This window comes from Fundulus heteroclitus, unplaced genomic scaffold (assembly GCF_011125445.2).
Source record: "Fundulus heteroclitus isolate FHET01 unplaced genomic scaffold, MU-UCD_Fhet_4.1 scaffold_44, whole genome shotgun sequence".
Lineage (NCBI taxonomy): Eukaryota > Metazoa > Chordata > Actinopteri > Cyprinodontiformes > Fundulidae > Fundulus > Fundulus heteroclitus.
The window spans coordinates 592,716-616,388 of NW_023396857.1; the positions used below are offsets into that span (position 1 = coordinate 592,716).

General features: G+C 39.4%; 1 protein-coding gene across 1 annotated transcript; it reads left to right on the plus strand.

Moving 5' to 3' along the window:
- Nucleotides 1-812: 812 nt before the first annotated feature.
- Nucleotides 813-22,322, plus strand: LOC105920753 (flotillin-2). Its single transcript, XM_036131536.1, has 11 exons — nt 813-918; nt 2,372-2,453; nt 8,478-8,568; nt 11,699-11,822; nt 12,820-12,938; nt 15,293-15,406; nt 15,495-15,614; nt 19,196-19,410; nt 19,502-19,685; nt 19,819-19,968; nt 21,922-22,322. The coding sequence occupies exons 1-11, from the start codon at nt 870-872 to the stop codon at nt 21,955-21,957; spliced, it is 1,284 nt and encodes a 427-aa protein (XP_035987429.1). The 5' UTR covers nt 813-869; the 3' UTR covers nt 21,958-22,322.
- Nucleotides 22,323-23,673: the final 1,351 nt, after the last annotated feature.

The window sequence follows — 23,673 nt, forward strand, 5'->3', positions numbered from 1 at the left end:
TCTCCCAAGCAGAACAAGAGCTTTTAATGGAAGGTTATGCTGAATTTGAGTCATTAATTAAAACGACAGGTAACACCTCAAAGTCTGTTAAAGCCAGGAGAGAGGGCTGGCAAAAAGCAGCAGACAAATTAATGTGTAAATACTGTCCATGGTAGATGTTTCTATCACTTTCTACAGTATGAATTTTTGCATTTTACTAATCTCATATTTACTTTGTTCTTTTATGTCAGAACCTCCACGGGACCCACTAGAACATGGGGACAAGTAAAAGTAAAATACAAGAATATTCTACAAAATGGTAGCCTTTAATTATTATACTTTATTTTAAAAAGCCACTTGTTATGTCAAGAGATCCAAATTTCAGTGTCATTCCTTAGAGACGGGAAGTAAAGGACCCGTGCAAACTGGGAATTTTAACAAAAAAATTCAAGAATAATTCAAGTTTCCATGAGCGACACGTCACACGCCACCACTTTATTTTACTTCACACAGCAACATTGCGCATGGTACACAATTTATAGTCACACCCATTAATGACGTCATTGAAGAACACTCATTAGAATACACATGTCAACAGAGGGGGTGGGGAGCAGTAACGTGCCGTTACACAGAAGGGGAGACTTTGGTGAATCTGCAGCAGGGAGAGAATAAAAAGGATCGATCCTGTTAAAAGAATATCGTTCAATATCAATACCCGCGTTGGTATCGATAGTGTCGACCCGCCCACCTCTACTGTGCAGTCAGGGGCTGCTCGCACACGTCGGGGGTGGGGCTAACGTCACGCCGCCGGGCGTAAAGATTCATCAACCTCCTACGGCTAAAATCACCGCTTCGGCCAGAGACGCCTCTTTGATTTTCCTCCGGCCGCCATGGGGAACTGTCTGACTGTGGGGCCCAACGAGGCGCTGGTGGTCTCAGGTAGGCTCGCTTGTTGTGTTAGCATCATGCTAGCTGCCGCAGGAGAAACAGGAAATAACCGCCGCGTAGCTGCGAGACAAACCGCCGACAACACACACGTTTATTCGGCTGCGACGATTATACCGCTCTGTTGAAGTTAAACCTTAATTACAGCTATTTTAGATTTTTATTTATTTTTTTTTTTTTACCGCAAAGCTGCAGATAAATTTCCAACTAGGCCACCGTTGATGAGTCACGTGACTAAATAAGCTTTCTGACCCATTTGTAGCTGTGCGGCTTTGGCTAGCCGACTATGTTAATGGGACACTTTTTATTTATTTTTAACACTGAATGGCTCTACAGTACTATCCAGATAAATCGGAATATTAATGGAAAAGTAATTTATTACCTCATTAATGAGTGAAACTGCTTAATTAACAATTACACACAGACTGAGAAAGCAGTGCTCTGCTGTACAGATATTTTTAAAATGTGAATGAATATGTTTGTAAATTATTGAATTATTTCAAAGTCTGAAAGTGAGTTAACAGTTTATTTCAAACAGGTTAAAACAAAAACAACCAAAAGAGCAAGAAAACGGAGGATGGACAAGAAAAAAAAGCTAATTATATATGTAACCCCTGGGTTCCCAAAAATAGAAATGTTAATTAGTTTTGCATCGATATTCTTTTTCTTTGTTGTATTGAGAACAACAACCAATAGATTTATAGTTTATTTTATTAAAATACCCAACAAGCTAACTAAACAATAGCTTATTTAAAAAAAAAACACTAAGGAGTAGAAAAATACTTTTGTTAAAATTTTGTGGAATGTCACTTTAACAGTGCCAATCTTTCTATAGTTAGGCGCCCGCCATGCATTTGCAAAGCATATCTTCGCCATGCATTTGCTTAATGCATGGCGGAGCCTTCTACTATGCACTCAACAAGGGGTTTCTTTATTAGGCGACTGCCATGCAAATGCATGGGCAGAGTTTATTATTATTCCTTTTTATTCTTCCATCACCGTTAATACAGCCTGAACCGTAGGGTCTACCCCCACAAACTACATATCAAAACGTGTGTCTTCCTGCCTTACTCCGTATGGAAATACCTTTAGACATTTTGTTTTGTACGTGTTTAATGTGAGCTTTGCTGTTAAGTTCATCATCTGTTATGAAACTTAAAAAGTGTTTATAAACCATTTTAACATTTTTTCTCCATTGACCTGTATCTGTACTTGAGCATTTCTTTCACTGATGATTTATACTTTTACTCAATTTTGTTAGAAACCCCATTTTGAAGGTTGCTCTGAAAAGGGGAAGATTAGGTGGAGAAGCATTAGCAAAAATCATTCTGCAGCCTCTGAGGTTTAGTTCAGGAAATTAAGATAACGATTGTGGTTGAATGCATCTAATGTTTGTCGCCTTCCTGTGGTCCTGATGTTCCTAATTGCTTCTGTTCTCTACCGTCAGGCGGCTGCTCCGGCTCTGACACTAAGGCCTACATCGTGGGAGGCTGGGCCTGGGCTTGGTGGTGTGTGACTAATTCTCAAAGGTAAAAGTGTTGCTGAAGCAAACGAAGCCATCATCTGCTGAAATGGATCGGCGTGAGGGAAACATTCAACTTCACAGTTATTCTTGAATGAACCTGTAATGCTGCATAAACATCACATAACCAGTGTTGTATAAAGTACTAAAATCTTGGATTCAAGTAAAAGTATAAGTACCTCTTCAAAATCTGACTTTGGTAAAAGTCCAAGTCACTGACTGAAATGTTACTTGAGTAAAAGTCTTAAAGTATCTGAAATGTCTTGTACTTAAGTATGAAAATTACTGTAAAAATAGATGTACTCAAGTAATGTAATGAAAAGTATAAGTAAAAAGTAAAACAAAGCAAATGCAGTTTGAATGACATTTTTAGATTTTGGTAAACTGTGAAAGTCAAATTCACTTAAAATAATATAAACAACCAAGTGAAGGAGAAATTTAGACCAAGTTAAGACAGAAAATACAACCTTTTTGTAAGCTTTCAGTTTTCCTTCTTCACGTAAGGTCAATGCTATGCACTTTAAAATTGTACATAACCAAGTGCAGGCAAAGCGGGTGTATACTAAGAACATGGTTAAGTGATAAAGTGATAGTTAACCTACAGGAAGTGGTAAGCCTGCTAATAGATACACCTGCAGGCCGGCCAGCTGACAGCTTTGCTAGGGCCTGGGAAAACGCAGTCTTTTTGGGCCCCCCCTCTACACCTGCTGCCACCACACCACACCAAAAAAAAAAGTCAACTTAACTGTATACTTCATGCCCTGGAAATCTCTGTATTTTATACTGGATATTTTCAACCCATCTATTGAATTTAGTGCACTAGTTGATCTTTTATTCATCAGAGAAAAGCGTGCACTGCAGTCAAAATATGGCTTTTTTTTTTACCTGCTGTATATTAGCAAGTCCATAACAATTTTTCTTCCATTGCAGGAGGTAGAATATGTTAGATACTTTGGGAATTCTCTGCCCTCTGAATCTCTGAGAAAGGCGTCCGTTTTGCCATTAAACGCACAACATTCATTTAATCAGAATCAATAATTTTTGTTGGCCATAACGCGGGATCATTGAAATTAACGGCATGATCCATCTCAGAGCCACTATGCTCAGACTATCCAATCAGGCAGCCCCCCCCCCCACCTGCACTGTCTCTGTTATCGCTAGGGATGGTTTTCTCTGACTCCTCGTTACAGAGGAGTGGACCAGTTTCAGTCCGATCTGATGGCTTAATGACTTTAACGACCGTCCATTACTAAGGGGTGGACCTGTTTCTGTTAAATTTGCATGTTATCTAAGCCATTACAAGGCCTTTGTTTGGCAGTAGTATAAAGCTTGTTACTCCACATTACTCCAGACTTTTTGAATTGAGAAAGCTTCCTGGAGAGGAAGTGAAACGTCTTCAACTACAGAAAACAAGTCCAGTTGCTTTGTTTTTTTACTTTTTTTTGGAATGACCATGACCTGGATGACTGAGAATCTTCACAAGCAGATTGGTTGAATTGTATGATTGACAAATCAAAGATAGCACTAATAGAATGATGGCCAATCCCAGGTAAAAAAAACAAAAAAAAAACAAATCCGCTTCTAGTCCAGGCGGGCGGGCACGGCTCGCTTTTTTTGTGACGAGTAACTAAACCAAACATTAAAAATGTATCGGAGTAAAAGTATGCAATTAAGTTCGGAAATGTAGTGAAGTAAAAGTTATCAAAAAAAATCTATACTCGAGAAAAGTATAGAGTACTCCAAAATATACTTAAGTACAGTAGTGAAGTATTTTTACTTTGTTACTATACAACACTGCACATAACATTCTAACTTGGGGTCAAGATAAAATAAAGAAATGGAATAAAAGCTGTAAAACGGTCCATTCTGCAGACACAGGTCAGCGTGTTTTTTTTTTTTGCTGCTATTTAAGGCTTTGGTGGCGGGTGAAACAAAAGAGTTTTTGTAGCGGTCCACTCTGCATGCTGGAACTGAGGCGCCGACCCGAGGGAAGAAGCTGGCGCTGGGAATGAAGGATGTGAGTCGGGTCTGTCTGGCTGTCGGCTCCTCCATGCTGGTCTGAAACGAGCGGTTCTGCTCGTGTTCCTTCCACCTCACAGCTCTTTGTGTGAGCCGGGCCTGCGTTAGGATAGACGGGTTACAGAACCAGGCTGAGATCCGATAAACAAACACGTAGTTTAACAGGTTAATGTTGCGTCTCTATATGAAGGATCTGGATCTCCATGATTCTAGTTAGCCAGAGTTGGGCTGTTGAAGGTTTAGCTTCGTTAACTCAGGACTATTCTGGGTACAAAACATCCGACATGGTGGTTCACTGATGGGTCCCCTGATGGGAGCCGACCCTGAACCAGACAGCCAATGAAAACCAGGGGTCCGTTCTTCGTACCTCACTAACTCAGTTAGCTGGATTTGATTGTTGACGATTTGGCATGATCTTGGATCGTTTGGTTCTTTGAAACTCATCCTGGACTTGTTGTCATAGCAACATGTGTGCCAGTTTAAACCTGCTCGCTAACAGGCTTATTTCATGTAAACAGGATTAGATCGTAGCTTTATAAGCGGAGGAGATGGGAAGTCTGTCCAGCCAGTGCACTTGCACCACCTAGTGGCAGAGGACTGAACAGAATTGTGGAACACTATTTTTTAATGTTTAATAAAAGACGAAACAAATAATGCTTAGTTCCTGTCGTTTTATTTAAACAATTATTTATAAAGAAAAGCCAACAAGTCATCTTTTGCCTGCAATAAGAGATAGTTATGTAAAGTCAGCAATACTACTATGTGTAAAATGGTGTATTAGAATTTACTCTGAAGGTCATTTTGAAGCAACTCCATCTCTAGTGCAATGTTTCTCTTTTTCAAGTTGTGGTGTTCAATTTCTCTACTTAATTTGTGTTTTTTTTTTTCAGGTACAAATACAAATTTTTTTGTTGAAGAAGCCGTTTATATAGGGAACGGATGGCACTATGTGTCATTTTGTGAAAGAAAAAGAAAGGGTGAAACATGCTTCATGCAACAAAAGTAAAAAGAACCTGTTTTTTTTTCAGCCTTTTTCTTGGTGATTGTTATAAACAGACAAACACATCATTTAACAGTGGCTTTTAAAAAAGAGGAAGAAGTTGCTTTTTAAAATAAAGTATAATAATTAAAGACTACCATTTTGTAGAATATTTTTGTATTTCACTTTTACTTGTCCCCATGTTCTAGTGGCTCCCATGGAGGCTCTGACATAAAAGAACAAAGTAAATATGAGATTATTAAAAAGCAAAAATTCATGCTGTAGAAAGTGATAGAAACATCTAACATGGACAGTATTTAAGCATTAATTTGTCTGCTGCTTTTTTCCAGCCCTCTCTCCTGGCTTTAGCAGACTTTGAGGTGTTCCCTGTCGTTTTAATTAATGACTCAAACTCAGCATAACCTTCCATTAAAGCTTGTGTTCTGCTTGGGAGATAAACTGTGGGCGTTCTTTGGCCATGCTGAACAGCCAATAGCAGCGCTGCTGATCATTGTTTCTACTATCGATACATTTCCCCTTTTAAACAAACGCATGAACGCACAGTTGTCTCAGATAACTCAATCCAGCCATACTAATCGTAAACAACAGGTGTGTTTGAAGAACCCAATTAGCCGGATCAGGATTAGCCGGATGAAATCATCTTGGATGTCTCATTTGATCTTGGATGTTTTAAGCAACGTACGAAGAACGGACCCCAGGAGTCATCTAAATGTAAACGCTTCTGTAAAAAATGCTATAATCTGTGGTCAAGGGTCTTGCTCATGGGCCCAGAGTGGCAGACTGAGTTTCGAACCGGCAACTTTTGCAGCTTCTTTAAGACGCAAACGCCTGGCTGTCTAACCACTAGACCCTCTGATACGGCTCAGCTTTTGAAAATAATTGAGTTTTTGATTAAAATGTATTTTGTTTTAGTTTGTTCATTTTAAAAAATGTATTCTATGGAGATTATGGCGATCTTGTAACATGTAAAATATTTTTATATTTAATATTTAAAACAGCGGTTCCCAAACTTTTTGCAGTTACAGCAACACAACCATCACAGCAAAGGTTATGGAAATAAAATTAGAACATAATTTGAATTAAATTGCAATAAAGTTGCTCAGAGAAAGAAAGAGACGCTCAGATCGCTCAAACCTCCACAGACAACCTGAAACGTCTCTGAATCATCAGAGTTTAGTCTCTAACTAATCTACCTGTGTGTGTTCTCGCTTTATTTCATGTAACAGCTTCTAAATCTGTGTCTGAGTTTATGCCGCAAAATACAAACACAAAGAAGTTTAATTTGATTTGTGAGAGAGAGAGAGAGAGAGAGAGAGAGAACTATGGTAGAGCAGCACAGAGTAACAATAACAGAGCGCTCCATAAAGATGTTATTAATCAGAGAATTAATGCCATGTGGCTGCGCCATCAATAGACACATCGTGTCGCTCAATTTAATGTTTTAAATAAAACTTTCGGCCCAAATTCAAATTTCCCTCTACTGACGTAAACGACGTGAAGCGAGGAGAGAGATGGAGAGAAATTATCTGATTCCCGCTCGTTTTCTCCTCCAGATCCGATGCAATATTTTTTTTTCATTGTTTGGTGAAAATAGACATTTTATTATTCAGGCTGACGGCACGCAGAGAGAGGACGGCATTTTTGTTTGCTGCCAGTGGATAATTTAAGTTCAGGTTTTTCTTTCTCATTACAATGACTCAAATAGACATTTAATATTTTACTTAACCTTCAATCCCACATCTTTTTTTTTTCATTGTTTTGCTGCATGTTATTTAATTTTCTCTGCAGTCGTTCATTGATTTCATAAATGTAACACGGTATAGTTTGTTTACACATAGCACAAAGGTAAAAAAAATTAAACTTTTATATGCAGTGTTATTTCATTTAACATTCAAAAAGGGTTTTGTGGCTCCCAGTGTTTACTGTGTGAAACGGGTCCAAATGGCTCTTTGAGTGTCTGGCAGCTTTTCCAGAGTTCTGCTCCAGAGAATTTCTCCAGACTTTTCAAACTCTGGTCCATTAACGTTCCTGCAGCAGGTGAGCCAATCGCACCATGTAGGTGAGGCGCAGCTTTCTTCTGTGGAGTTAAGGCCGTGGGACAGATATGGACGGTTGGGGTTCTGTGGCGGTCCGGCAGCATTAGTCCGTTTCCCCGTCGTTCTTTATGCCGTCTGGAAGAAAACAAACTGTTCTCTGATGGGAGTTTTCCAGCAGCTCTCCAGTCACATGAGAAGTTCTGTGGAGGAAAAAGCGCACATCAAAGCTATGCTGCGCAGTAAATAAAATCCAAGTTGAACTGTAAACAAAGTAACGGTTAATAATGGTTAATTTTTAACCATTTTGCAACTCTGGTGTGATGGTGTTGTACCACAGTCTCGCTCTGTGAGCGCCAGGTTCTGATCGGAGCGCACCACTGATGGGTTGGGCAGACGCCTTTATGGTTGGGCGGGTTGCGCTGTGCGTCTTTGTTCTGAGCGTCGTTTCAGAAAAAAACGGCTGATCTACCCTTAGTAGAAAGCTGCTACTCTGAGTAGTTCTTCCTCACTATGTCATACTCAGCATTTCAAATTTCAGAACAGATTGAAAGGAAATGGCAGCAAAGAATTTGTAAAAAAAAAAAATAAAATAAAAAAGCCAGTCCACAAGCATCCTCGTTCACAACATGTTTACTTAGAGGTTATTATATTATGATACAAGTTCACATTATTTATTGACTGTATCTAAAAAAAAATCAAATATATGTTTAATTCAATTGAAAATATAAAATAATACAATGTAACATACAATGATTTAAATTGTATTGTGTATACTTGGTCATCAAATCAGTGTCAGTTAACTCTGTCAACCAGGTTGCCTGTAGGGGTTTTTAAGGTCCAGCAGGTGTAAGTATTCAGTGACACAGTATCGATACAGTTTGGTAATGTGTAGAAACGCTTCATGACGCCTCATCAACCCATCACTAAGTAGCGCAGCAGATGCCAACTTATTATTGGTCTTGCTGCTGATTGACAGGTTAAGTCTGGAGGTCATGACGCTGCAGCCGCGATGCGAGGACGTGGAGACCGCCGAAGGAGTCGCCATCACTGTGACCGGCGTGGCGCAGGTAAACTTCAGGGCTCCTACACTCATTATGTGTTTAATTAACCACGGAGACTTTTACCTTTTTGAGCCGTCACAAACACAATAAAACGGTATAAAACGTGTTTTACAGACTCTGTCCAGGTCTGACTTACCTGGAGCTGATGGAAAAATCCATCATACAGATGTTGAAGCCAGATGTTTGTTTTGTTTTCTGATTTCAGAAAATCTTTGAAATTTTAATCTGCCAATGAAAAGATGACAACACCGGGGTGATATTTCCCAGTTTTAGTTAAAACACGGGCACAAACACAAAGCCCTAAAACCTTTCCTTGGTAACCCAGAGAAAAGGGAATCACAGTAATTAATGCGTGAGGACACTAATGCATGGATTCAATTCAATTAAATTTTATTTATATAGCGCCAATTCATGAAACATGTCATCTCAAGGCACTTTACAAAGTCAAAATCAATCATATTATACAGATTGGGTCACACTGCAAAAAGGGAACTAAAATAAGTAAAAATTTCTTGAAATTAGTGTATTTTTTCCTTGATTTGAGCAGGTAGATAAGACTATTTGCCAATAGAATGAGATTTTTGCACTTAAAACAGGAACACTTCATCTCTAAAATAACATAATTAGACATCCTGCACTTGAAATAAGACAATGGAGATGAATTGTTCCTATTTTAAGTGGAAAAAATCTTATTCCATTGGCAAATAGTCTTATTTACCTGCTCTAATCAAGGAAAAATACACTAATTTCAAGAAAATTTTACTTATTTTTAGTTCTGTTTTTGCAGTGCAGATAGGAATCTCAGAATTTTTGAAGGATAAACTTTGCCTAATTTTTGCGATGTTTCTAAGATGATAAAGTCAGTGCTAGTCACCTCCTTCAGATTGACGACTATGTGATAAATGTAGGTAAGATTCAGACGTTGGGAGTGGGGCTGTGCTCACCTGAGGTCCATACCCATTAAGTCTGTCTTCTCTGTGTTAAGAAGCAGGAAGTTATTAAACAACCAGCCTCTAATGGCTGATAGACAGCAATGGCAACTTTATTTATGTAGCACGTTTAATACAGATGCCTCTGCCCAAAGTGCTGCACACAGCGACAACAAAACATCTAAATATGTATACACAGGACTGTCTCAGAAAATTAGAATATTGTGATAAAGTTCTTTATTTTCTGTAATGCAATTAAAAATCATGAAATGTCATACATTCTGGATTCATTACAAATCAACTGAAATATGGCAAGCCTTTTTATTGTTTTAATATCGCTGATTATGGCGTACAGCTGAAGAAAACTCAAATATCCTATCTCAAAATATTAGAATATTTCCTCAGACCAAGTAAAAAACTAAAAATTATGACAACAAAACAAAATCAAACATTTGAAAATGTCCATTAATGCACTCAGTACTTGGTTGGGAATGCTTTTGCACAGATTACTGCATCAATGCGGCGTGGCATGGAGGCAATCAGCCTGTGGCATTGCTGAGGTGTTATGGATGCCCAGGATGCTTCAATAGCGGCCTTTAGCTCATTTGCATTGTTGGCTCTGGTGTCTTTCAGCTTCTTCTTCACAATACCCCACAAATTCTCTATGGGGTTCAGGTCAGGGGAATTGGCAGGCCAATCAAGGACAGTAATGCCATGGTCAGTACACCAGTTACTGTGAGAATCTGATGTCGTCTCTTAACCACTACCATACTTGTGATTTAGTTTACTGAACCAAGCTGAGTGTTTTTCAAGGCTCAGGAAACCCTGCAGTGTTTCCAGTTAATTAGACGATTCAAGTGATTAGTTGAATAGCCTACTAGTATACTTTTTCACGATATTCTAATATTTTGAGATAGGATATTTGGGTTTTCTTCAGCTGTAAGCCATAATCAGCGATATTAAAATAATAAAAGGCTTGCGATATTTCAGTTGATTTGTAATGAATCCAGAATGTATGACATTTCATGTTTTTTAATTGCATTACAGAAAATAAAGAACTTTATCACAATATTCTAATTTTCTGAGACAGTCCTGTATATACACATTTAGATGTTTTGTTGTCGCTGTGTGCAGCACTTTGGGCTGAGGCATCTGTATTAAACGTTCTACATAAATAAAGTTGCCATTGCTGTCTATCAGACATTAGAGGCTGGTTGTCTAATAACTTCCTGCTTCTTAACACAGAGAAGACAGACTTAATGGTTATGGACCTCAGAAACGGCTACACTCACTTCTAAATCTCACAGTTAGGATTGACGACTATGTGATAAATGTAGGTATAAGATTCAGACGTTGGGAGTGGCGGCTGTGCTCAGCTGTCAGCCTCATCTGAAGGAGGTGACTGGGACTGACTTTATCATCTTAGAAACATCTTAGAAACATCACAAAAATTAGGCAAAGTTTATCCTTCAAAAATTCTGAGATTCCTATCTGGCACAATCTGTATATGATTTATTTTGACTTTGTAAAGTGCCTTGAAATGACATGTTTTATGAATTGGCGCTATATAAGTAAAATTTTATTGAATTGAATCCATGCATTAGTGTCCTCACGCATTAATTACTGCGATTCCCTTTTCTCTGGGTTACCAAGGAAATATTTTAGGGCTTTGTGTTTGTGCCCGTGTTTTAACTAAAATATCACCCGGTGTTATTGTCTCTTCACTGGCAGACATTAAATAAAGAAAATAAAGAACTTTATCACAATATTCTATTTTTCTGAGACAGTCCTGTACATACAAAATAACAATCGCACAACACAAAATGAGAATGGTTAAAAACGATAAAGTTCAAACGCTAAAAGGAAAAAGGCTAAAATAATCTGCTGAGCTGGAGTTAAAGGCCAGAGCGCACAGGTGGGTTTCTAGTTTTTTAGCCGTGATCTTGGCGCAGTCAGAGTCGGTTGATCTGATCTGGAACAGGAGCTGAGAACGATGGAGAGGCGCTGACCCGTTCAAACATTTAGAAACCCTTAATTAAATCTTCAAATGAACCCGGTAGCTGACTTTAATCCAGCGCAGTGAAGGCAGTACGGTAACCCAGGAATGGGTCTGAACGTCGGCACAGAGTGAAACGTTCTGACCCTGATGGGGAACCCGCGGTTCTCCTCCACGTTCTGCTCCCAGCGTGTCTCTGTCTGTCCTCCAGGTGAGAGTCATGACGGAGCAGGACCTGCTGGCCGTGGCCTGCGAGCAGTTCCTGGGCAAATCGGTGCGGGAAGTCAAAGCTGTGCTCCTGCAGACGCTGGAGGGACACCTGCGCTCCATCCTAGGTGGGGTTACCCGGCATGGACGCCCCGCCCTGCTGCCACATGTTCTGCACCCCATGAGGAGCACATTTCCTCCTCTGTCCCAGTGATTCACCATGAATCAGGACACACAGCAGCAACAGGAGCATGCAACACGCTGTCTAAACAGTTTATGTTAAAATACTGGATTTATCATTTTAATTTCTACATTTTTAAGCTAAAGTTTTCATTATACAGGCTCACATTAAACCATCTCACAGAGTTATCCAGGTCCCTTCATTACTGAAACAGTTTACACTGCAAAAATGGATCTAAAAATAAGTAAAATATTCTTAAAGTTGGTCCATTTGTCCTTGATTTGAGCGGGTATATACGATTATCTGTCAGTGGAATGAATATTTTTACCCCTAAAATAAGATACATGGATTCAATTCAATTCAATTTTATTTATATAGCGCCAATTCATGAAACATGTCATCTCAAGGCACTTTACAAAGTCAAAATCAATCATATTATACAGATTGGGTCACACTGCAAAAAGGGAGCTAAAAATAAGTAAAAAAATTCTTGAAATTAGTGTATTTTTCCTTGATTTGAGCAGGTAGATAAGACTATTTGCCAATAGAATGAGATTTTTGCACTTAAAACGGGAACAATTCATCTCTAAAATAACATAATTAGACATCCTGCACTTGAAATAAGACAATGGAGATGAATTTTTCCTATTTTAAGTGCAAAAATCTCTTTGCATTGGCAGATGATCTGATTAACCTGCTCAAATACACTCATTTCCAGAACATTTAACTTATTTTTATTTCAGTTTTTGCAGTTTATCAATATGGAAGTTTGGCTTTTTCCTGCCGTGGTGATTTTTTATAATCTGTAGTTAAAAGTTTATAGAGATTTACATTTTCTATCTGCATGAAGAAACCGTTGAGTTTCTCAGAGGGAAAGATGATGCTCAGTTTGATCTGTGGACAAACGCTGAGTTGGAGTTATGGATGCCGTCTTTGTTCTGCAGGCACCCTGACTGTGGAGCAAATCTATCAGGACAGGGACCAGTTTGCCAAGCTGGTGCGAGACGTGGCAGCTCCTGACGTCGGCCGGATGGGCATCGAAATCCTCAGCTTCACTATCAAGGTTAGTGGCATCTGGAGCAGCTAATTCCTGAACAGGACAAAACCAGAAACATTCAGTTTTATTTATATAGCACCAATTAACATCACATCATCTCAAGGCTCTTTCCAAAGTCAGACTCCATCAGATCCTCCAGGTTGGTGAGAAAGTTTCCTCTCTAAGGAAACCCAGCAGGTTGCATCAAGTCTCTCCAAGCAGCATTCACTCCTCCTGAAAGAGCGTAGAGCCACAGTGGACAGTCGTCTGCATTGTTGATGGCTTTGCAGCAATCCCTCATACTGAGCATGCATGAAGCGACAGTGGAGAGGAAAACTCCTCTTTAACAGGGAGGAGAACCTCCAGCAGAATCAGAACCAGGCTCAGTGTGAACGCTCATCTGCCTCCACCCACTGGGGCTTAGAGAAGACAGAGCAGAGACACAGAAAGCACAGAAGCTCACATTGACCCAGGAGTACTTTCTATGATAGAGAAAAGTTAAAGTTAATTAGGTTTAATTAACTTTAACTTTTAAAAATTAAAAATTAAAGTTAATTAATGGCAGACTGGCTTAATCTAGGAGAGGAACAGCTTAGCAGATAAACTCTGTGCCCGGTTTCAGGTCTAGAGGATGAAAGAGAGCGCAGACAGGTGGGTCCAGTTAAATGTTGACAGGGCGAAGATCATATCGATGTGTTTTAGGTTTGGTTTATCCCTGGAATTTAAGGAACATCTAGAAAACACAACATGGATTGCAGCAGAACCCAAGTCCAGCCTTGGAATGTTTTAAACGAGTGTGTATCTTACACTCGGTAACTCTAAATCTATCAAAAGTGAATAATGTGTTTTTTAGAAGGATTTTTCAAACACATTTCCGATAAATATTACAGCCTAGAGGATTGACTTACAGAAAAAGTTTAAAAAAAACTTTTTGGGGGAAAAAGTCTGAAGAGAAAAGTCCTGGAAGAGCAGCTCACTGCTGAAGTTGGCATTCAAGTTGAGACGTGGCAATTCAAAGACAACTGATGTAAATTAAAAATGAAACAGCAAAAATGACTAAAAAGATTTTTGTTCTTTAGAAATATTTTTTCCATCTTTTAGTTTTGCAGGAAAAAGGAACAAAGTGTGGAAAGTTAAACCTTTTTTCCATACTGGGCCCCTGTACTGATTCTGGGCTCATCTTTTAATAAAATCACACTTTTAAGATTCTCTTTGATTTCATAGTAACATCTATCTAATAACACTTAATTACTGGAATGCAGACTTTGGTGCATAATGTATTAAAATTGGGGCAGGGGGAGAGGCGCTGATGATTGGCTGTGGCGCCCCCTGGTGGAGGCAGCTGGAAGAATGGGACACGTTTATCGTTTTAGTTTTGAAGATCTTTAAACAGTAACTCAACCTGGTAACTAAAACTAAATCTGTTCAAAGTGTCTGAAATCAGGAGCAGCCGTTAGCTTCTGGATAACCCGGCTGTCTCTAGCTTTTTTAGGAGCCAAATGTTCATTTCCTCTTCATATTTCATTTCCATTCAATAGAAGTGACCAAATATTCGCGTGTGCAACGTAGGGCTGAACAATTAATCACATTTTCAATATAGTTGCGATTTAAAAAAAAACCGCAATTTCCAAATCGCAGAGTCTGCAATTTTTGGCTATGTAACAATCAGGGAATTAGATACGTCCATTAGGTGTTGGTAAAATGTTTAAAGTGGGTTTGCCTCCACATGGAAGGGAAGACAGTTGCAGCAGTGAGATAATCTAATTTTATTACTTGTTTTAGAGTTTGTATAATCATACATAGCATTAAGTACAGGTCAATCAGTTTAATACATAGACTTGCTTGTTGGTTTCCCTTTATGTTCAACAAGGATTGATGTCCAAATCAACTAAAAGCTGTTCTCTTGAATAATATTCTGATCAACAGAAACATTAAAAGTTCATATTTAAAATAGTCGTTGTTTACAAACATCTTTATTTAGAGTCCATTTTTGTTGCTTGTGGTTAACACAGAGAAAAGTCAAAATTGCAATTTTGGTTGAAATATATTGTAGGCAGAACGCAATAATTACTGCTCCGAGTTTAGATGCTGTGGGTCTTTTAGCAACTAATCTGCACAGCGAGGAAACAAAATGATTTGTTGTTTGTATATGTTAAAAAAGACATGATAAATTATACTTGGAAAAAAAATTGCATTAAATCGCAATATTAAGAAAAAAAATCGCAATTAGATTATTTTCCAAAATCGTTCAGCCCTAGTGCAACAGCATGATGGTCAGACGTTCCTGTTTCCTCTCTGCTCAGAGGGATTAATGCAGCCGATGAGGACGGATTAGGATTAACAGGCTGCAGATCCTCTGACCCGCTGCTTTGTCTCCTCAGGACGTCTACGATAAACTCAACTACCTGAGCTCCTTGGGGAAGACCCAGATCGCCGCTGTCCAGAGGGACGCAGACATCGGTGTGGCCGAAGCAGAGAGGGATGCTGGGATACGGGTAATCCAGCAGCGTCTCCGCTCCCCCGCCGATGTTTGGCTTTCTCTTCCACTGATTAAATCTGCTCCGCTGCGGTTTAACCCTCCAGGAGGCCGAATGTAAAAAGGAGATGATGGATGTGAAGTTCTTGGCCGACACCAAAATGGCCGACTCCAAACGAGAGCTGGAGCTGCAGAAAGCCGCCTTTAACCAGGAGATCAACACCAAGGTGAGATCTGGAGCTTTTAATTCCCTCTGGATGCTGAGCTCCCATTGGCCAGGCCCTGATGAACGCTTTTTATTTTATAGCTGAACGTTCTGGCTTTGGAAAGCCCAACAGAGAACCCACATAGTTCTCTAATACCTCCAGATTGAAGAAAAACTAAAAACTGTACCCTCAATACTAGAGCTGCACAGTTAATCACATTTGAAATATAGTCGTAATTTTAAAAAGCGCAATTTCCGAATCGCAGACATGTGCAATTTTCTGGCTCCGTAACAATTAAACAGTCAGACGTCCTTTAAGTGTCAGTAAAATGTTTAAAGTTGGTTTTGCTCCACATGGAAGGAAGAGAGCTGCAGCAGAGAGAAAATCTAATTTTATTATTTGTTTTATAGTTTATATAATCAGACTTTTTACCAGAAACTTTCAGGAATCCCACCACAGCATTAAGTAGCGGTCAAACTGTTTAATACTTATTTGCACTTTATGTTCAATAAGGATTGATGTCCAACTCAATTAAAAGCTATTCTCCTGATTAATAATATTCTGATTAATAAAAACTGTTAAAATTCTTGTTTTTTTAAATAGTCCCTGTTTACAAACATCTTTATCTACAGGCCAGTTTTGTTGCTTGTGGTTAATGCAGAGAAAAGTGAAAATTAAATCACAATCATGGTTGATATAAGACATGGAGTAAAGTTTTACTCTCCACGGTATTAACTGGGATCAGGACTGTTAGCCTCAGGCTGCAGGACTGTAGGAGCTGCTGTTTTTCTCCCAGTTACACCACCAGGTGTCACGTTCCGGCAGGAAATTTGTCTAAATCAAGTTTGGCTCGTCTGAAGAACCAAATAGTTGTTTTATTGTTGAGTTTCTGCCAGGTTGGATGTGGGAACATTAACTGGACTCTGGAGCTGCTCCTAAGCAGTAGCTCCGTTTTTTACACCGCTTCATTAGCAACCTGGAGAGGATTGACACCAGATTCAAGGATTTTACAGATCTGGATAGAAGGGGAAAGAAAAAGGACCATGGGATAATTTTATAATTCCAGACTTCATTCACACTGACGATGGATAATGTTTCGTCCAGTGATCCATCCGGTCTCACCGTCTTTCCGTGTCGTCCCACTTTTGTCAGATTTTACATTTAAAATCTGTTCATACTTCAAAAAGTGTCACTCTGGTCGTTTCTGTCCAGAGAGGTTTGTGAACTTGAGATAAATGTGTTGTAAACTGCTTTAAACTGCTGATCCGGTCCGTGGTGGTGGAGAAAGAGCTGAGCCAAAAAGCAAGGCTCTCTGTTTACGATCCGACCCACGAGGTCTGGGTCGGGACCGAAAGAACCAGATTCTGCACACAAGCGTCTGAAATGAGCTTCATCCACATGGTGGCTGGGCTTTTCAGGAATGTCTGAAATAATCTGAGGGAATCTGCAGCTTTTCTGTCCCATAATGCGAAGGAATCATGAGACGTGTTCGATGTTTGGATGTTAGACCTCCTGACTGCGTCACACGAGCCGAGAGTTCAGATGTGACTGAAACGTCTCAGAGTAAAGGCCGCGTCTCTGTTAAGATGCCGGGAACCACATGTTGGTAGAAAGTGCAACGATCTCTGTGTTAAATGTATTTATATAGCGCTTTAAAAACAGGTGTAGAACTGCACCAAAGTGCTGTACAAGAACAACAATAACACAAACTAGAAAAAGCTGTTCCTGCATAACAGCGAGTAAGAATGCTAATCTGCAGAATGATTGAGCAGAAGATGCAGAAAACATTGAAATCAGATTTGAAGAATTTGAAAAAAAAATAAAATAAATTTCAAGGGATTTGCAGAATTTGAAAAATTTTAAGAATTGGAAGAAATTGATGATTTGGAAGGAATTTAAGTAATTTGTAAAAATGTCAAGGAATTTGAAAAAATAGAAGAAATTTGAAGAATTTGAAAAAGAAATTTGAAAATTTTGAAAAATTAGAAGAAATTTGAAAAAAATTGAAGGAATTTGAAAAATTTTAATTTAATTTTTTTTGAAGGAATTTGAAAATTTTCAAAAATTTTTAAAAATTTTAAGAATTTGAAGATTAAGAACAGTTTGAAGAAATGGAAGAATTTGAAGAATGTGAAGCATTTGAAGGGTTTTGAAGCAATTTGCATTGATTTCAATGGGAGCAACCAAAAAAATCGCACAAAAAGTAAAAAAAATTTAAAAGTGTAAAAGTTAGCATAACCATGAGATATAGCAGCCGAACATTTTGGTACCAAAATTGCTGAAATTGGTTGAAGTATGCGGGAGTAGTAGCCGACGGAATAATAATAAATAAAAACAGAGTATCAACACACTACTAAAAATTTGTTTAGAGAAGCGATTTAAAATGATCCAGGCCGAAGGCCGATCTAATTTGGAAAGGTAAATTGTTCCATAGAATAGGAGCAACAACAGAAAAAGCCCGATCTCCTTTCCTCTTAAGTCGAGTCCGAGGAACTGTCAGTAGCAGCTGATTATTTGATCGTAGGGTTCTGGACACAGACTGAAATTTTAAAAAGGTCCCGAATATAAGGAGGAGCTAACTAGGGGTGGGACGATATATCGAATATACTCGATGTATCTCGAGTTTTCCTCGCTGCGATATTGAAAATGGCTTTATCGCCACCGTCGTGGGCAAATCTTCACGGCAAGATTGAGCCGCTGTATTTAATTCACTGTGAGTTTAGTTTCTCCCACATTCTGTGAACGCATCATTCGTTCCGCCTCCAAGCCAGAAAGCGCTCTGGCTTTCACAAGAAAGACATGCCGTAACACCATTTCCACAAAAGGTAGCAGTAGCACAAATTAGTTCCACCTAAAAAAGTCCTCCAGTGCAACTCTTGTAAACTCCGCGTGTCGACCCCCCCCCCCCCCCCCCCCAAACACCGAAGGAAACTTTAATTAAACGAGCCCTAAAACAGTTGAAACTGGCGTCTTCTTTTGCTAAATCCCATATGACAGAAAAAAACGTTTATTTAAAATTTTCCAGCACCTAAAGAGCAACGGAAATATTTTTGAGATGCTCTGAATATGTAGCTGCGACTGGTCAGTTGATTTTATAGTCACTATACAAGCTTTTGTTTTTGGGATTGTCACATTTTTATTATACAGATTTATGTCTTAAAAAACAGAGCATCCCAGCGGCCAAAAGGAACACCAAGGAAAAATCTGACACAAATAAACCTGAAATAAAAGGTGCTCTTTTATGCTTAAGGTCCAGTGTTGACCATGAAAGGGCTCTAATGTGACAATATTGTAATTTGTGAAAAGCTTCTATGTGGTTAAAAAATGGCTAAAATAAAACATTTTAAATTAATTTTTATTTTGGAATAAATTTTTCAAACAAAACAAATTTGACACGTTAATTTAAGATATACCAATGCAACTTTAGGCACTATTGGCTAAAAACATTTGTTATTCAAGGTTATTTGAACATATTGTGATTATATATCGTGTATCGCGATATAGCCCAAAGATACCGGCATATTAGATTTTCTTCATATTGCCCACCCCTAATAGATATATAACTGTTTAAAACTTTATACATCTCTGTGTGGCGTTTTCAGAGAGCGCAGTCCCAGCTGGCCTACGAGCTCCAGGCCGCCAAGGAGCAGCAGAAGATCCGCCTGGAGGAAATAGAAATTGAGGTTGTGCAGAGGAAGAAGCAGATCACCATCGAGGAGAAGGAAATCGACAGAACGGAAAAAGAACTCACCGCGACGGTGAAGAGGCCCGCGGAGGCCGAGGCCTACAAAATGCAGCAGCTGGCCGAGGGGCAGAAGTCAGTGAACGCACCGTTTTTAGCTTAGACTGTCGTGTTTCTGTGGGAGTCAGCCAGCCTCCGTCTGTCTAACAATGCGTCTCTGCATCAGGATCAAGACGGTGCTGATCGCCCAGGCCGACGCGGAGAAGATCAGGAAGATCGGAGAGGCCGAGGCCTGCTCCATAGAAGCCGTGGGGAAAGCCCAGGCCGAGAAAATGAGACTGAAGGCAGAAGCCTACCAGCAGTACGGCGAGGCAGCCAAGACCGCTCTGGTCCTGGAAGCTCTGCCCAAGGTAACGCCATCACAGATCCATCCGGAGAGTGTTCACCCGTTCCAGGAGCGCTTTCCCCGTCCCGCTAACGAGGCGTGAGCTCCGTCTGAAGGAGCTACACGCAGAAACGTAACACATTAAACTCTCTCTGCAGATCGCCTCAAAGGTGGCGGCGCCGTTAGCCAAAACCAACGAGATCGTCATCCTCAGCGGAGACGGCGGGCGCGTGACGGACGAGGTGAACCGCCTGCTGGCAGAACTGCCGGTGTCGGTCAACGCTCTCACTGGAGTGGACTTGTCAAAGGTTTGTGACGCTAGCTGCTTTCTACGCTTTATACCAGGGGTGTCAAACATACGGCCCGCAGGCCGGATCAATTTAGTCCGGCCCTGTGGCTAAATGCATTATCATTATTAAAAATAATAAATGTCTGGCAATGCAGCAATAAGAATTGTTGTCTTAATGCCAAAAAGAGCTCATCAGATTTGACTTTCACAAGTGGAGCAGTACTGCTTTTGCCATAGTGCTCCTCTTGATTCATGAATGTGAATAGTTTAATTATGATTCATGCGGGGAATATCTCAAATGATATGGACACTACAATGGGAAAGTAGGAGAAGAAAGGAAGAACATGAAGAAAAAAAAACAAAAGGTGAAAGAAAGATGAGATAAAAGGAAGAGAATGATAAAACAATTATTGAAAAAAAACATGTACTTCGCTTAATTGAAAATATGCAGTTCCTATATTGTCCACGAGGGGCGCTGTGTTTTAATTAGCAGATTAAGCTTCAGGCGTGGAAAGATTTTAATCATTTCTTAATTTTTATCTGTTTGATGTATTTTGTCATGCAGGACAGTGTTTTTAAGTTCCAAAAAATGTGAATAAATGTTTTTCAACATTGTATAATCACTGAATGAATGAATGAATGATTTTATTTCAGACAATTAACAAATTTAACACACATTTAACAAATATTAAATCAATTTCAGAAATTACCAAATAATAAAAAATAATCAATTTAAGAAATTCTTCAACCAAGTACTACATAAAAAGTAATTGATAAACATTAAATTAAATTTTCTGTTCCAGTTCAATTAAATCATTTGAACATAAATAGAAATGAGATAAACAAAATTTTCCTCTAAATAAAATATATCAGGTATATTTACCCTAATTTCTGACATTGATTAAAGAAATCTTTAATTTCTTTAGTCAACTGTGATCAGTTCTCATGCATAATGCACAAGTAAATGTTTAACTGAGTAAAAGTATTGTTGAAATTGCACATACTTTTCTTAAAAACGCTGAGGTTATTCATGATATATTGTGTAAAAGGGAAATTCATTTAATATAAAAATCAACAACAAGTCCACATTTCTTAGTTCTATTTAATCTTGCAATGAGTTTACTTGTGTGGCCCTCTTGAGATCAGATTAAGCTGAATGCGGCCCCTAAACCAAAATGAGTTTGACACCCCTGGTTTATACGGTGGAAAAGCTAAATCTCTCTCTGCTCAGGTTTGTCAGAAGGGAACATGTGAGCTGGACATCCCAACACTGCTCTAAACCCTGAACACACGCCCAGTGTTGGGCACGGTGGTGGCAGCATCATGCTGTGGGAACGCAGGGAGGAAGGATGGACTGAAGACCTGTTAGAGGCCGGGCTGTAGGTTCTCCTGCTGCGACTTAGACCTTTAGACGTGTCGCCTAAAATCAAATATTTAGACCAAAGCTCTTTGATGTGTTAGAACGGGCCGGTTAAAGTCCAGAGAGAGAAAATCTGTTAATAATTGCTGATCTCCATCTGGTCTGACTGAGCTGGAGTCATTATCCAGAGAAGAATGTTGCCCTGATAATCGGCTGGGATGAGAGAAATTACCCCAAAAACCTGCTGCTGCTGATCAGAACCAAAGGTGGTTCTGCAAAGTATTGGTTCAGACAGGCTGAACAGAAATAGATGCAATAGTTTATATTATGTCTCCTTCCATTATGCTCGGCTTTGTGCCAGTCGTTTACAGAAAATCTCAATAAAAATGCGTTTAATTTTCTGGTTAATGTGACAAAATGTAAAAACTTTAAGGGGAACGAAGAAAACCCTGCAGTAAAACCCCCAGAATTTGGCAGAGTTGCAGTAAAATGCTGCGTTTTAATGTCTTCAGGCTCCAGAGTCAGAGCTGTGGATGGATTTTCCCTGGTGATGGAGAAGGAAGCTGAAAGCTGTGAAAAGCTTCTGAGTAATCGCTCCCTTTCTTTCCTCAGATCCCTCTGCTGCAGAAGATGACCTCTGCTGAGTGAAGCTGAACTCAGAGGACGATCCAGTCTCCGTCGTATGCACTCTCATAGCCTGCCTTGAAAACGCGCTAAGATGTGCTGTTTTATATAACAAGAGGGTTCTAGATACCTCTGGTGCCTTACATTTTACAGAACCAGTAAATCTGCATGCACTGCTGCTCATTGAGAAATGTTGTCTTGACACATGGGAATATTTTGTTACGGTACCTATTTATTATTGTTGAAACTCAAATGTGTGTCTATTATTTAAAAGCTAAAGCTAGACTGACATGGCGGTACACTGATTCTGATCCAGATTATATGCTTAAAAATTTTAATGTGACAAATTTAAAGGGGACATATCATGCAAAATCCACTTTTTTAGCCTTTAGAGGTATATAGCCACATTATATGCTTAAAAAGAGACAAAAAAAACCATTTGATCATGATAAAATAAAGTTGGATACGGCAAGCCTCCATCCTGATAATGTTTTGATTAGCCGAGCGAGGTTAGCCGATATAAACAGATGTGGCGCCATCTAGTGGCAGTATCACAGATGTATCCTAATGCCGGTTTGCTTAATAAATCCAAATTAAATATATATAATACTAGAACGAGCCTGACCCTCTGCAACACCTCGCAGTAAAGCAGCAGCTCGGCGTGATGAAGACCAACGTTATTAATTAAATAAAACGATCTACAGCAACTCTAAGAGCCTCATATCAGAACATTTACTCAGTGAGTCAACTCTGCGTCACATCTGAGCCTCGGCAGGTTTAGCGTCCGCTTCAGTGAACTCCAACGTTCAGACTGGATTCCCAGAGAGACTCCAGGTTTTTCCCTCTTGGAATCATATTTTTAGAGTTTTTGCACTGGATCTTGGACCTTTTTATCATTGTTTCGCCTGGAGAGGCTAATAGGCGTTAGCCGCTTCCTTGTTTTATCCCCTGCTGCACATGTGCAGTACGTGCTTCCTCTGTAATTGAAGACAAACACGAAAGACTTTATTTACTAAGAAATTGAGCAAAGACAAAGCATAAAATACCAAAAAAATAATAGCTAACACACCAGCAGGACGTCATAATCTTTCATAAAAAGTTTGTATGCAACCAGAGTGAGCTATTGACATATAAATAAATAAAAAATCTAATAATATAGCTATGCACCTTTTAAATAAACTTTGTTGTACTTGTAGTCTCTAGGAAAGCAGAAAATGTGAATCTAGTCTCTCCAGGATATGGATAGAAATCTTTATATTCTACTTGGGTCATACTCCCTATTAATTTTTTTCAACAAATACGTCACAGTATTTGCTGCGGAGCTGCTCCACTAGGTCATGGATATCTGGCTTACCAGTTTTGGGAATCCAGCATTTTTATTTTTCGTCACCATTTGGTAGTCCAAGCTGTAGGACGCCAAAGCGGCAAGTAGCTCAGTGAAAATGTTCAGTTGTTTGGTGTATTAACCCACACAGCTCATTACACCGACCCCCAGCAGGTTAGAAACATGGCCGAACAGATTGGAGTGACACACTGAATCTGTCTGAATTTAGGGGCTGCAGAGAAGACCGGAAGAGATCGGCTTGTGAATTATTTAAGATTTAAAGAGATGGCACCAAAACAAGTTGCTGTAAGACGCTCCTCAGAACCAGGGGTCCGTTCTTCGTACGTTGCTTAAAACATCCGAGATCAAATGAGACATCAAAGATGATTTCATCCGGCTAATCATGATCCGGCTAA